At 43.8% G+C, this 15,235-nt stretch overlaps 2 protein-coding genes across 5 annotated transcripts in view; one reads left to right on the top strand and one right to left on the bottom strand.

Moving 5' to 3' along the window:
- The window catches only part of NCF2 (neutrophil cytosolic factor 2), a 36,969-nt gene extending 29,144 nt beyond the window's left edge, over positions 1-7,825 (bottom strand). For 2 of the 4 annotated variants that reach the window (XM_063613808.1, XM_055235129.2), the window contains exons 1-2: positions 6,901-7,517; positions 3,671-3,753 (exon numbers count right to left, since the gene is read on the bottom strand). In XM_063613808.1, the coding sequence (XP_063469878.1) occupies positions 3,671-3,753; positions 6,901-7,074 (257 nt within the window). In that variant the 5' untranslated portion in view covers positions 7,075-7,517. Of the gene's footprint in view, positions 1-3,670; positions 3,754-6,900 lie in introns of all 4 variants that reach the window. The other 2 variants (XM_055235127.2, XM_055235128.2) reach the window with 2 other exon arrangements.
- LOC129458836 (UPF0729 protein C18orf32-like) lies at positions 3,932-4,505 on the top strand. Its single transcript, XM_055235130.2, has 2 exons — positions 3,932-4,069; positions 4,381-4,505. The coding sequence occupies exons 1-2, from the start codon at positions 3,939-3,941 to the stop codon at positions 4,469-4,471; spliced, it is 222 nt and encodes a 73-aa protein (XP_055091105.1). The 5' UTR covers positions 3,932-3,938; the 3' UTR covers positions 4,472-4,505.
- Positions 7,826-15,235: the final 7,410 nt, after the last annotated feature.

The following is a 15,235-nucleotide window of genomic DNA, read 5'->3' as shown; positions in this document are numbered from 1 at the left end:
TTTTAGTAGAGACGAGGTTTCGCCATGTTGGCCAGGCTGGTTTCGAACTCCTGACCTCAGGTGATCTGCCTAACTTGGCCTCCTAAAGTGCTGGGATTACAAGTGTGAGCCACCATGCCCAGCCAATCTGAGGGAATTTCTATCCCACACATTAAGAAGTAATTTCTCTAGCCCCCATCCCACTTACTTAAAACTACCTCTTACAGCAGTTACCCACTTCTGCCTTGCATTACAGTTACTGGTGTTCTTGACTTGTTTCCCCTTTTTAATTTATAAGTTCTTTGAGATGGAGACTATATTTTGCTCACTTTTATTTAATCCAACACTCATTTATTGAGTAACTACTATGCTAGATACTGAAATACAAGCATGAGTAAGTAAAGATTTCTTCTCCTATGAAATTCGTAGAGTAGTGGAGAAGACAAATATATACAGGAAGCAAATATCTGTCATGGGCCAGACATATTACAAAAGGAGGCTCGAAAGAGGGAGCAGGCGCTGCCTTAGTGGTTGGGCGTGGCTAGGGCAAAGGCACGGAGGATGCATGAGTGGGTGGCAGCAGCTGGACCACACAGGAACAGGCAAGGGAATTTGGCTTTTATCTTGCAGTCATGGAAGCCACTGGAAGTTCTCACACAGATTGCTTTTTTTTTTTTAATTTTATTTTACAAGATCACTCTGGAATATGAAGGGAGAGGACAAGAGCGGTGGCTGGGAAATCAGTTTGGAAGTGACTGCAGTAGTCCTGGTGAAAAATGAGGGTCTCAACCAAGGCAGTGCTAGTGGGGATGGAGAGAAATAGGTGGATTTAAGAAATATATAAGAGGTCAACCTGACGAGGTTTAGGGAAAGAGACATTCCCTGGATGGATCCCAGGTACAGATTCCGTGAGAAATGGAGGCCAGCCGTATGGGAGAGGGCAGCCTTGCCCAGGAATGGATCCTCAAGGTTCACATACGGACTTCCATATCCATAGCCCCTGAATTGTACATAAACGAATGTGTGTGCTTGAAAGTGTATTTCTGGAAACACATTTTGCCATTTAACACCCACTGCTGCAGTCGTAAAAGGGAAAAGGGTCAAGAACAGAACTTCAAAGGGAATACCAACACCTAGGGAATTGCGCAAGAGGGCCGGCTTGAGGTTGAGATTAGTGCCTCATTTGTATAATTTCCTCATTGTTGAATTACAGATAAAACTTGGTAGATTTTTCTCTCAGGTGTAACTATTAATATTACCAATCACAGATTAATTGAATCCTGGGTCTTACTTTTAGAACTTTCCAAGATCTTTCTAATCACCCAAAACCGTAGCCTTCCAGATCCTGGGACTGACGGGCATCTTTTGGAGGAAATTCTTTCTGGGAGCCTTCACTCTTTTGCCAGTTATATCTCTTCTTTATAGGCTATTAGAGCTCACTAAGGAATGACCTTAGAGTTTGTGTTTTGAGATTTAAGATCAGCTGAAGGATTTGTTGTTAGGCCTCCCTGCATATTCTATAGTCTGGAGATGGGGTAAGGGGGAGTGAGAAAGAGAAGGATGTTAAGAGCGGGGACAGGCAGTTAGAGGCAAGATGTTGGTCAAGATAAACACCTGCTGTACCAAAATATCTCATGTGTCCCGTAAATATATTCACCTACTGCATACCCACAAACATTAAAATAAAAAATTAAAATTAAAAAAAGAATTTATAAAGTCACAATAAATATGTCACACTAAATATGGGGGGAAGAGAGAGCTAAATGCCTGGATATCTTCTGCCAATCCCAGGCCCTCTTTCTTCCCAGATTGCCATTGTGTCTGTGGTTTTTCTTTTAGAAAAGACTTCATTTCTACTTTCACTTCTTCAGGTAACTGCATCTACATCTTTAAAGTCCTTTGAGTGTCTTGTGGTTGCCCTTAGCAACAGCTGCATACACAGGTTTTACAGGCTCTGTTTCTGACCAAACCATAGGATCAAAGCCTTTCAGGGTGGCACAGGATCATAGCCCAGCCCTCTGTCTGCTGTCTGGACATAGTCTACAACCTCCCTGCTGCTCCATCCATGCCCGGCCTCACCCTCACCCCACCCACACCATACACAGACCATTTTCACTGTCAGAAAGTTCTTTATTAGGCTGGGATCGGTGACTCATGCCTGTAATCCCAGAACTTTGGGAGGTCGAAGTGGGTGGATCACAAGGTCAGGAGTTCGAGACCAGCCTGGCCAACATGGTGAAACCCCATCTCTACTGAAAATACAAAAATTAGCTGGACGTAGTGGCGGGTGCCTGTAATCCCAGCTACTTGGGAGGCTGAGGCAGGAGAATTGTTTGCACCCAGAAGGCAGAGGTTGCAGTGAGCCGAGATCGCGCCACTGCACTCCAGCCTGGGTGACAGGGCGAAACTCCATCTCAAAAAAAAAAAAAAAAAAAATTCTTTATTAGCCTGAGCCAAATTCCTCTTCCCTAGAACTTATGCACACTGGTGGAACAATTTCTACAAAGGGTCAGTTTCCTATTCCCCAAAACATTTGAAATTATCACTTAGAATTTTTTTCCTTTGTTATTTGTTATGAGGTATTTGTGCAGGATGAGAGGGAGGAGGAATTGAGATTAACTTTCATTTTGAATTTATTAATCTTTGTGCTAATTATTCCATGTTGACTATAAACAAACCTAAAAATGCAGACAGGGTGATAGAAGAAAATGGATTTTCCTATAATCCCACCATCCAGAGAGAATTATTGATAACATTTTGATCTATAGCCTTCCAGACTTTATTCTGTGATACAGAAATGGGACTATGCTATACGCACTGTTTTGAAATCTGTTTTTAAATTTAACATCTGGCCGGGCGCAGTGGCTCACGCCTGTAATCCCAGCACTTTGGGAGGCTGAGGTGGGCAGATCACCTGAGGTGGGAAGTTCAAGACCAGCCTGACCAACATGGAGAAACCCCATCTCTACTAAAAATACAAAATTAGCTGGGTGTGGTGGAGCATGCCTGTAGTCCCAGCTACTCGGGAGGCTGAGGCAGGAGAATCGCTTGAGCCCAGGAGGCAGAGGTTGCGGTGAGCCGAGATCGTGCCCTTGCACTCCAGCCTGGGCAACAAGAGTGAAACTCTGTCTTGGAAAAAGAAAAAAATTAACATCTACTGCAAACTTTTTCTGTATAAGTACATATGCTACTTACTTATCTGTAGTAATTTATTCTTATACATATAATGTTAATTTGTATTATCATTTTTGCAGCTGAAGTATATGTCCTCAAATGGATTAAACCAGGTTTCGGAAATGCATTTTGCTGGGATGAAGACAGGTTTTGATGCAGTTTCATGATCATCCCCATTCTGTGACAGCTCAGTACCTCATAGGAGACCTCCATGGGTGACCCCATCAGGGACACTGGTGGGGTGCCACACCAGCTGAGTATCAGGCCCATGGTGGTTACCTAGGCTCGTTGTGCCTATGACACAGCTGATTTATAATCTGGTGGCAGACCTGCCTTGCCTCCCCAGTGAGAGCTTCTGCCTCACCTGCTGATTTATTGCGTAACTGTCCCCAGAAGGGCCAGTCACATTTCCCAACAGAGGCTGGGAAGGTACTTCTCAAACACCAAGTCCGCAACACTGAGACCCCTTGGGTTTCTCTTTGAAATCCTCCAGTTGTTGCAACTTTGAACCACTTACTTCTCTGTCTGGTAGTAGAGCATCCCTCGTTGGAAGTAAGCCACTGCCAAGTGCTTGTCTCGGTTAATGCTTCTGGTAAAGGCCTGAGGAGAGAAGGGTCCAGACATGGCCATGATGCAAGGCAGCGAGGAGGTGTCATCTCACAGAGCCCTAGCTCCCTGTGGTGCCCAGCTCTCCTGTCTGCCCTCGTCGGCACCTCGAGGCCCACCCTGTGCTCTCACGGTGCACCCCACTTTGCTCTCACATTTAGGAGCTGAAGTCTGGGACAATGGTGTGCATTCCTTGTATTGTCATTCCAGTTCTGCTGTGGACCTACAAAACATTCCTGGAGCCATACATATACCATCTGATTTCTGCTTTTGTTAGTCATATATGGCCTAGAAAAGCTACACAAGAATCCAATAATGCCCAGGTGCGGTTGCTCACACCTGTAATCCCAGCACTTTGGGAGGCCAAGGCAGGTGGATCACTTGAGCCCAGGAGTTCAAGACCAACCTGGGCAAAATAGTGAGACCCCCATCTCTACGAAAAATTTAAAAATTAGTCAGGTGTGGTGGCACGTGCCTGTGGTCCCAGCTACTTGGGGGACTGAGGTGGGTCAATCGCTCAAGCCCAGGAGGTGGAGACTGCTGTGAGCTGTGATGGCACCACTGCACTCCAGCCTGGGCAGCAAAGTGAGACACCCTGTCTCAAAAAAAAAAAAAAAAATACAATGATACAAATAAAGACAAAGTGGACTACAAGGGTACAGACACTAATGGATTATCACCAACAAAAATCTTAGATGAAAAGAAAGACTAAAGCATTTTCCCAAAGGAGCTCATCATTTTAAAAATGGACTTGACAATATGAAGCACCTTCTTTGTAACTGTCTCTGACCTTCTCTGAGACTAGAATTCAGAATAGATAATTTAGACATTTACCTGATACTAATAAAAAATACATAATATCTATATTTAAAATAGTTAGTTATATTTAATGACCTCATTCCCAAGTTCCTTTTTCATTAGTGTAGCTTTCATTTCTATTATCACTGTTTTAATAATATGATTAGATAGAAGCTTTGAGCCAGTAGACACTATGTTACTAAATCAGTACTTTAAAATCTTTGGTCTTCTGTCTTTCATTCATATGAATTTAACTGCTGTTTGCTCTCATTTCTTTGAGTTCTCCTAGTTTGAGTAGAGTACAATTTTACTGTGAAACAATGCAGCGAGACTGTGCTGTGAAGTGAAGGTAGAGTTTTTGGAGGTCATAATGATGTGAAACATAAAGATACAATTCCTATCCAACACAACGGAGCACCTTGTCCAGGACAGTAGTAATTACTATTTATTGCTCCATGGAAGATAAAAATATAGGGAAATAGGAGAAGCTTCTTTGAAAAATGAAACATCATTAGCCGGGCTTGGTGGTGCATGCCTGTAATCCCAGCTACTTGGGAGGCTGAGGCAGGAGAATCACTTGAACCCAGGAGGCAGAGGTTGCAGTGAGCTGAGATCGCGCCACTGCACTCCAGCCTGGGTGACAAAGTGAGACTCCATCTCAAAAAAAAAAAAAAAAGAAAGAAAAAACGATACCTAATGTAATAATGAAATTTTAACCCTTGTTGCATTTCTTCTATTCCTATGAATGTATTGAACATTCAGTTTAAATAAATAATAAAATTTACTGCAAATGAAAATAATTAAAATATTATATAAATTGTTATATTTGTTTACTATACAAACTTATACATGAATAGTATACAATTAAAATGATAACGAATAAGAATGCATATAAATGCTAGTAGGAAGGGCTCAGGCAGGAAAACAAAGAAAGGCAGAGGGAATGAGAAGGCTAGAAGCAGAGGAATGCCAGGAGAAACAGAGACATGTGGGCATGAAGGCCTGGGAGCTGAGAGGTGAGTGGTGGCCCACACAACTTTGCCAAGGATCCCATATCCAGGCCAAGGCAGGAGGCTACAGTCCCTGCTGGCATAGCTGTGCCCAGACTAGCTGCCAATCTCTTCTCCTGGACAAGGTGCACTTTGTGTCCATCAGCCTTCAGAATGTGTGGTGCTGTTCACTCAGCCCCTCAGCAGGCCCCTGAGAGGAGGTGGGGCCACTGTCCTCCCTGCAGCCAGAGGTGGGAGGTCCTGCTATGCTCTGCCTTAGAGCCTGAGATTGACTTGTCAAGCTATGTGAGAACATTTCACTCACTTCTCTGTCTTCCTGTCAGGAGGGTGTGGCTGAGGCTTGTTTACCTGCTATTGGAGTGTGGAAGGGACTGGTTCTTTAAGGGACCTGGGGAGTCAGCCACTGCCACACCTTGCAAAGACTGGCAGTAAACGGTAAAAATAATAACTAACTCTTACACAGTGGTGTGAAGTTCCACAGGACATTAATAGTTTGGCATCTCACTTAATTTTCATGATATTTAGAAACTCAAGAAGCTGAAAGCCAGATGTCTACATAGGCTACATAGCTTGCTTAAGACTAAAAGTCCAGAGAGAGGCAGAGGCTAGGATTTGATCCTAGATCTTCTCCTTCCAAACTCCATCCCCTTCCCACCTTACCACAACCAATCAAAAAAAAAAATTATTGAGAATGCTTAACCCATACTATGGTATTTGAGTGAGAAAACATAACGAAAAAGATGCGAGACATCCCACACCATGCCCCCAGCAGACATCACTAATCGATCACAGTACAATTTCCTCTTGCCAGCCTCAGCATCCTTAAAAGAGTCTCCTTTATAATTGATCAGAATTGTCACTTGGGATAAAAGCTATGTTTTGTAAGTGCCTCCCTTAAATCTCTTGAGCAGGCAAAGTCGACACACATGAAAGTCTTGGAAAGCCAAAAGAGGTGCCTTAGAATCAATAATCAGGTGTAAAGCGCTGGGATAGATAGAGATTCTGTGCCCAGAAGGAGTTCTGTGTAGAAGAGAGTACGACTAAGACAGCCTTCACAAAGGTGTTAAAGACACTTGTAGAATGCTTTTAATTTAGAAGATGGAGAAAGAGGCAATCCTGGCTGCCCCTCACCTGCTCTCCACCTGGAGAGCTTTTAAAACTGGCTGCCTGGGGCCCCTCCCAGACCAATTAAATCAGGCTGTCTAGGGGTGGAGCTTGGGCAACTTTTGTTCTTTTCAATCTCCCCAGAGGTTAGGTTTCCGAAATGCAATGGGGTTGAGAATCATAATAACAAATGCACAGAGGAGGCCCGGAAAGAGCCACCTCCACTCACCTTCTCTGCTTCAGTCGTGTTTTCCAGGATAGTGTGCAGGCAGCCAATGTTGAAGCAAATCCGGGAGTGGGGGTCCTGGACGGCACTGAAGGCATCCAGAGCTCCCTTCCAGTCCTTCTTGTCAGCTGCCAGCACCCCTTCATTCCAGAGGCTGATGGCCTCCGCCAGGGACATGATCAGGTAGAAACCAGGAGGCCAAGAGAGTTGCCAGGAGACAGGGAGAAGACAGGTTGGGGCGTCTCCCCTAGCAGGGCTGCCTTAGTGGCCTCCAAGGTGTTCACTTTCTGGGCCAGATGAGTAGAATGGGGCCCAGCCTCCCTTAAGATAACTTCTCAGTGTTGCAAATGCATCAGGAAATGTCCCCACCTTTTGGCAACTGACTCATAACCCTACCATGAGAGAGAAAAGGAAAGAAGCAGAGAGAAAGAGGGCAAGTGGGGGTGGAGTGTGGAGGAGAGAGGAAGTACATCAGCTACTGCCTGAAGGATCACTTCCCCAAAATGCTTCTGCTCTGTCACCCAGCTCCTCTTCTCTCTCCTACCCCTGTTTTGTGGCAGCTTCTGGCCAAAGCTCTGCTTCTAGAGCCAGGGCAACCTTGGCAGGTGGAGGCACCCCCCTGGTGATAATGACAGGAAGCAGCCAAATGCCTAGGCAGACAGGGGCAGGTCCCTGGTGAAACCCCACCTTCAAGCCAAAAACAGCCTGAAGGCTGAAAGACTAGGCTGCTGGTCACAAATGAAACCCGTGACCTAGAGTGAGAACTTCTGTTCCTGTTTGTCTGCTCTTTCCCAATTAATTCTTTCTAACTAATGCCTTTTAATCAATTGAATGTTGCCTTTTCCAATACTACCTATGACCTGCCCCTCCCCTATTCTGAGCCCATAAAAGCCCCAGACTCACCCACAATGAGGGGACTTTCCTGCCTTTGTGTAGGGGAACCGCCCCTGCATCCGCTCTCCACTGAAAGCTGTTTTCATCACTCAATAAAACTCCCCACCTGGGCTGAGTGGGCAGGCCGTCTCCTGCAGCAGGTAGTGTGGCCCACTGAGGCCTGGGCAGGGTGTCACCAGCCAGAGGTCCCTGGCTTAACAAAGTGATGGAGAAAAAATCCTGTGTCACTGGGCCTTGATTTCCACACCCTTGTTAAATGGGAGTGTTGGAAGAGAGGATAATTCTTTCCAGTCTTAAATGAATTCCTTGCTCACCTTTTTGTAATCCCATAGGCTGTATTAATATGTTAGTGTTTATCTTGAGCTGAAATTATCATTAACAAATTTTTGAGACAGGATAGTCTTTGGATGTCCATCTGATCTGGGCCTGAAATAACTTTTTTTTTTTTTGAGACGGAGTTTCACTCTCATCGCCCAGGCTGGAATTCAGTGACACGATCTCAGCTCACTGCAACCTCTGCCTCCTGGGTTCAAGTGATTCTCCTGCCTCAGCCTCCTGAGTAGCTGGGATTACAGAAGCCTGCCACCATGCCCTGCTGATTTTTGTATTTTTAGTAGAGATGGGGTTTCACCATGTTGGCCAGGCTGGCGGTCTCGAACTCCCAACCTCAGGTGATTCGGCCACCTTGGCCTCCCCGCAAAGGGCTGGGATTACAGGTGTGAGCCACCGTGCCCGGCCAGAATAACTTTTATGAGCATTCAGGAAGTTTAGAGGGGACCAATTTCCTGCAAATGTCAAAATTGGGAGCCATATATGACAGTGAATTATGACTTCTCCCATCTTCCAGTGAAAAATTGAAGAGATGAAGGTCCTACATTGATGACTAATGAATTTACTAGTTTCTGAAAAAAACAGATTGAAGAGTTCTTTCCTTGCTTTCCTGGAAAAGTAAAAATCAGTAAAACTTCCCAGAGGAATAACTGGGAGTAAAGGGTATAGCCAATTTGGCTTACTAAAATCCTGGCTTTTTTTTTTTTTTTTTTTTTTTTTAGGTAAAATGCATGTTTATGGGGGTCAAATACTTAGATGCAAACTCTTGTTTTGTAGCAACTGAAAGAACTCACTCATTATCACCAAGCTTCCCCTAAAAGCCTGAAAATAAAACTTAAAAATGTATACTCCACAGTGCTTGTAGGATTGAAGGTGTAAGAATTAAGAAGACACGTGTGTCTTTGCACAGATTGTTTTCCTGTGTTTACAAGGCTTCCCAGCTCACTTCTTTGCCTGGCAAACTCCTACTCATCTTTCAAAGCCCAGTTTAAATGTCGCCAACTGTGCTAAATCTAGCCCCCAACTCCGGGTAGTAGGATAATTTTCCTCTCCTTTGTACCACCTTTATCCAAAAATTTGCATCATACTTATTGCAATTTATCTCTTCATCTGCTCAATTCATGAGCTCCTTGGAAGTTGAGACCATGCCTTTTCATTCTAGGATCTCTAGCACTGATACTCAATACATGATGAAGGGATGCATTCTAAAAGAAATTAGAAAGCATTGGTAAATGACCTGCAGGTAGCAGTGATGGCAGAAAGAGGTATTGCTATTCCATCTAGTGAATACGTAATCAGGACTTGAATAGCACATTAATTATTCCTGAGAAAACCAAATGGATTTGTAGCTAAATTAGACCTCATTTTTAAAAAATGTTTTTGCCCACGTATTATCCTACCCTGACACTCAGAACTCTCCTTAATCTGACCGTCAAGACTTTTCTAGCCTTATCCCCAGAACTTTCCGTCACAATCCCATACAAACTCTGCTGCTTACCCTTCTCCCGCTATGCCTTCATTTCCTGCATCTGTGCGACTCATGCTAGTTCTTTCTAGGCTGCCCTCTCCCATGTCTGCACCTTCAAACCCACCATGCATAGCCTTCGAAGGCCTGCTAAAATAGCACTCTCCTTAACACACTGCCCTGAAATCAGTCCTGCCTGAAAGCACTCAAACCCATGACCTCGCCTTCTGAACTCCTGCATCTCCTTCTCCGTACCTCCCACGTGGCCCTTAATCACTCTTCACCAATGTATGTGCATGCAAGTCTTAGCACCTCAAATAGTCTTAGCACCTCAAATAGTGTGCTTCGGGAGGAAGTCCTGGGCTAACCCATGTTTGTATCCCCCAGGGCACTAGCAAAGCCAGCCATGATCCACTTCATCCACTTTCTCTCCCCTTCTCCTATCACCACTCAGGCCAAGCCACTATCAACTCCCAGGTGAACATGATAGTCTCCTAACATTTCTTTGCCTCTCCATCCAGATTGAGCTTTTAAAAACACAAGTCAGATCACTTCATGCCCCCTGTTTTTAAACCTTCCATGGCTTTGCATTGCTCTCAGGATATAACCCGAACTCCTTCCCATGCTGCAAGAAGCCACCTGCCTGCTGCCCTGTGCTCATTCCAGGTCATTTCCCCTCCTCCCCTCCCAAGAACTCCAGCTACACAGGCCTCCTTTCATGGTTTCATATGAGCCAGCCTCTTCCTCTGCATGTGTAACGCTCTTCCCCCAAGCCTGCCTGGCTAGTTTCTACTCATCTTTCACTGCCTCAGTGAGTGGGCTTTCTGGATCCATGACCTTGCTATGTGCACGGTTCTCTCCCATCATGTATTTGTTACAATTTGTAATTGTATGTCATCTGTGACATTGTTTCTGTCCCTCAATGCAGGGGCAGTCTATTTAATCATTGCTTGGTGCTGTTAGTAGATGGTCTGTTCAGCCACTGTTCATTCTCCTTCCTCCTTTTGGTAGAACCCCAGTTCTGTTCAAGCCTCCAGTTTCCTAAAGCCATGTGCTTCAGGAGGGAAAGTCTGCTAAGAATTTCTGGGAAAGATTTCTTCCCCAGTGATAAAAAATAAAACACACGAGAAGAAACAGTACTTGTTTCTCTACTAGTCAGCATTGTGAGATGTGTCTGGAACATGGCAGCTGTCTTATAACCATGAAGGGAGACAGCTAAGAACAACCCATTGTCTGAAAGAAAAGAGAATGGAAAAATACAAAGAGCTCAGATGCTTAGTTATGCTGATGAGATGTGTTGCATTATCTGTTTTCTGCAAATCTGGCTGGGCACAGTGGCTCACATCTGTAATCCCAACACTTAGGTGGGAAGATCCCTTGAGGTCAGGAGTTAGAGACCAGCCTGGGCAATAAAACCAGACCGCATCTCTACAGAAAAACAGTAAAAATTAGCCAGACATGGTGGCACATGCCTGTAGCCCCAGCTTCTCAGGAGGCTAAGGTGGGAGGATCGTTTGAGCTCAGGACTTCAAAGGCTGCAGGGAGCAATGATGATGCCACTGCATTCCAGCCTGGGTGACTGAGCAAGACTCCATCTCTTAAAAGATAAAAATAACATTTTCTACAAGTCTGAAACTGATCTACCTTGGAATTTCTTGTTTGGTTAGATAATAAGTTTGTTTATTGTTTAAGTCATTCATATCAAGTTTTCTATTAGTTATGGTTTAAAACGTTCTGACACACACACCACTGGATTCTCGGTACCTAGTACCGGGCTTGGCATATAGCAGGTGTTCAATAAACATTACTTGTTAAATAAAACTTGTTGAGGCATTGGTTGGGTAACTCAGTTTCATCTCGATGTTTTCAAAATTATTCCACAATTCTGAATAAGCAAGATTTGCATATGACTGGTTAACATTACAAACTACTGTTGCATGTATTTATTCAGCTGGAATCCAAGAACACTCCCAAAACCCTCCTTTTTTTTCTGAGGAAGAAGCCTGTAAAATCAAAATAAAACTCATTATTCCTGGGCACTCAGGAAATACTTTTTCATTCCTACATTTAGAGTTTAGTGTTCTATCGCTCTTTAACTTTTTCTGGTACATGAGGCTTCTTTCTTAAGCTCCTCAAAGGATAGAGCCAACTCTCCACTGTACTTCAGTCTTTCACCACGTTTAGCACGTAGCAGCTGCTCCGTAATCATTGGCTAACTAATAAAATGAACTGAAAACTGAGAAAACTGAATCCTACTTGGAAAAATATAATTTTGTAAAGTTTGTCAGTATCATGTTAGTTGCATAAAGTGAGGTACATTTAGACTCATAGGGAAAAGAATGCACTTTTTTGCCCTCAACTCTAACATTGAGTAGATAGTTTCATTGAGTACAAGACAGGAAACCCTGAAGGAGGCAGGGAGGAGACCTCATTTATTAGATATAAACTTGGCCTGGATCTCACAGAAGGATACAGAAAAGTCAACATGGGTCCTGTTGTTCAGCAATGCTATTGAAAGCTTCAGGGCTCAAAATCGTCTTTCTCCAGGAAGTCAAGTTAGTCCTGTCTAATCTGTCACTGGGTTGGTTTTCCATTGCTGCATGACAAATTACCACAAACTTAATGGCTTAAAATAACACACATGTACTATGTCACAGTTTTCATGGGTCAGGAGTCTGGGCACGGCTTAGTTGGGCCCTGTGCTCAGAGTCTCATAAGGCTGAGATCGAGGTGTTGTCTAGGCTGCTTTCTCATCTGGAGACTTGACAGGGGAAGCATCTGCTGCCAAGCTCCCTTGGTTTGTTGGTGGAATTCATCTGTAGCTATAGAATTCATGAAAGCTTGCTTCTTCAAGGCCAGCAATGGAGGCAGAGAGAATCTCTGCTTCATTAAGTCTCTCACCTCTAGACCTTCTTTTAAAGGAGACACCTGATTAGGCCAGGCCCACCCAGAATATTCTCCCTTTTGATTAACTTAAAGCCAACTGCTTAGGGATGTTAATCGTCTCTGCAAAAATCCCTTCACGTTTGCCGCGTTCTATTGATTAAAAGCAAGTTACAGGTCTCTCCCACTCAAGGGGAGGGGATTACACAAAGGCAGGGATCATCAGGGGTCATCTTAGAATTACACCTGCCACACCTCAGCAGCTCCAGTCTTCTTCCCTGACTTTCCAGTGAGATTAATTATTCCTGCCATGTGCACTCAAGGAAGTTTCTCTCTACCTCTCCTAACATGTGTTCAAGCACATGTGATTGCAATTACTTGTTTAAACGACTGTCTCTCAGCTAGACTGTAAGCCCCGAAAATACAAGATCTGTGTCTGATTTTTCCACTGTATCTTTTGTGCCCATGATATGGTGGATTTTTAACATATGTGTTAAATAGCGATGCCATGGAAGGTGCTTTTAAAGTCAGTGTGATTACTTAATTTGCTTGGCTAAATATATCTGTCCTAGCATCCTAGATGAAAATGAGGGCATGTATAATGCCTATTCATTTAAAGACACCTCATATTAAGCACTCTTTTTCATCTTTGTACCCTTTACACACACAATGTCTAGTACCTGCATAGGTGGTCACCCAGTAAAAGTTTGATGAATAAATGAATGAATGCATAGAGATTAAAGATCTGAATCCTGAATAAATCAAGTAAATACACTGGATCCTCACTATAAATTGTCTTTGGGCCAGGCGAAGTGGCTCACGCCTATAATCCCAGCACTTTGGGAGGCCAAGGTGGGCGGATCACGAGGTCAGAAGTTCCAGACCAGCCTGACCAACATGGTGAAACCCTGTCTCTACTAAAAATACAAAAATTAGCCAGGCATGGTGGCACACACCTCTAATCCCAGCTACTCAGGAGGCTGAGGTAGGAGACTCTCTTGAACCTGGGAGGCAGAAGTTGCAGTGAGCCAACATTGCATCACTGCACTCCAGCCTGGGCTACAGAGCGAAGACTCCATCTTAAAAAAAAAAAAAAATTGCCCTTTGACATTTCTCTGCAGATCCAAATCCTGTCCATCTTTCCATCTGTAAAAGCTCAGCTTAGACTCACATCCTACATAAAGTCTTCCCTGACGTAAGTTAGTCTCAGTAATTTTTTTTCTCTGAATTCCTATAGCATTTTATGATCAAACCCCAAAACACATGCACTCTATCACATTATCTATTTTCTACCTTATCTAGCCAGCTAGCTATAAATAAGTTCTTTGAGGGCAGGGAACAGGCTTTCTATTTCTTTACATTTTCCACAGAACTGGCACCTAACATCTTATATCAAAGTCTTAATAAATACGTGCTGATCTGAAAAGTGAAAAAGAAATATGTTTGATGTGGAATGATTCTAGCTCTGCATGTCTTAGGAACTTTCCCTTTTTGGATGCAATTGGCCTTTTCAGTCCTGCATTTTTCTTCTAGAGTACCCATTCACTAAATGCAATCTAGTCATAGAGCCAGGGATCTCTTTCACATGTGTTCAAAACTCCGTGGGTCTTTTCTTTAGGAAGATTCCTGTCTCAGGATAGTTTTTGTGTGTGTTTCCCAAGCCAGTGAGTATCTAAGGGGAAATGATGCTCTAACAAGATAGTTACTGATGCTGAAGGAGTAGAAACTGATCACATCATTGTACAAAAAAGCGGAGGGGGCACAGAAGAGTTAGAAATGTACCCCCTATTTAGCAGAACAGAATTTAAAAAAAAATTTAGATTCAGGAGGTACATGTGTAGGTTTGTTACGTGGTATATTGCAGGATGCTGAGGTCTGGACTTCTACTGATCCTGTCACCCAAATAATGAACATAGTACCCGATAGGTGGTTTTTCAACTCTTGCCCACCTGTCTCCTTTCCCACTTTAGGAGTCCCCAGTGTCTATTGTTCCCATCTTTGTGTTCATGTATACTCAATGTTTAGCTACCACTTATAAGTGAAAACATGCAAGATTAGATTTTCCGCAAAACAAAATTTTTAAAGATTCCCTTTTGCTTTCCCTGTAGTGTCCCTAATGACAGTGTCTGGACATACAATAACTATTTGCTGAATCACTGAATGAATGAACAAGTGAAGAGTGGACATCTGTTAGGGTATATGCCTCTCTCTTCTCTGGGACCTGCCTGTGTAATCCACAGAAGGATGGTAGGCTCGGTGGCCACATTTGTACTGCCTGAGTCCTGGCTGGTTGGACCCTGGTGGGCGTCTGACAAGCTGGCCTCATTAGGTTATGTCTCCTGTGAATCAGGATTTAGGACTGAGAGGTGTATAAACTTAGGAGCTGTGGTTCTGTCATGCTGTGCCCCGAGGCCCCAGAAAGCAGAGGAAGCCAGACTACTCAGAGAGAATGGAACAGATGCCCAGCGAGGAGCAGAGACAAGAGACACAGAAACTTTCCAGTCTCTGGTTCCAGCCTTTCCTGAGCCCCATCCAAATTCCTGCCCCAAGCTTAGACCCTTGCAATAAATTTCAGTGTTTGCTTAAGTTTGCTCTAATTGGTTTTGTTGTATGCCGAAAAATAGACTTGACTAATACAAAGTGAAAAATAGATGTGAGCCCCTGGCCCAAGACTCTAAAATAATCAATTGCTGAAGAGAGACAGGAGATTCTCAGAAACAAACATAACCATGTGTTACTCAGGAATCCGGAGATGAGGGAAGTGGG

The sequence above is a fragment of the Symphalangus syndactylus genome, chromosome 19 (genome assembly GCF_028878055.3).
Source record: "Symphalangus syndactylus isolate Jambi chromosome 19, NHGRI_mSymSyn1-v2.1_pri, whole genome shotgun sequence".
NCBI lineage: Eukaryota > Metazoa > Chordata > Mammalia > Primates > Hylobatidae > Symphalangus > Symphalangus syndactylus.
The sequence above is the reverse complement of the archived record's forward strand: the minus strand, read 5'-3'. Positions and strand labels throughout refer to the sequence as shown.

What these genes read in the sequence shown, in the direction of transcription:
- LOC129458836 (XM_055235130.2), top strand. Translation starts at nt 3,939, where the DNA reads ATGGTGTGCATTCCTTGTATTGTCATTCCAGTTCTGCTGTGGACCTAC. An exon ending in AGAAAAGCTACACAAGAATC is followed by an intron (nt 4,070 to 4,380) that starts CAATAATGCCCA and finishes AAAAAAAAAATA; the next exon opens with CAATGATACAAATAAAGACA.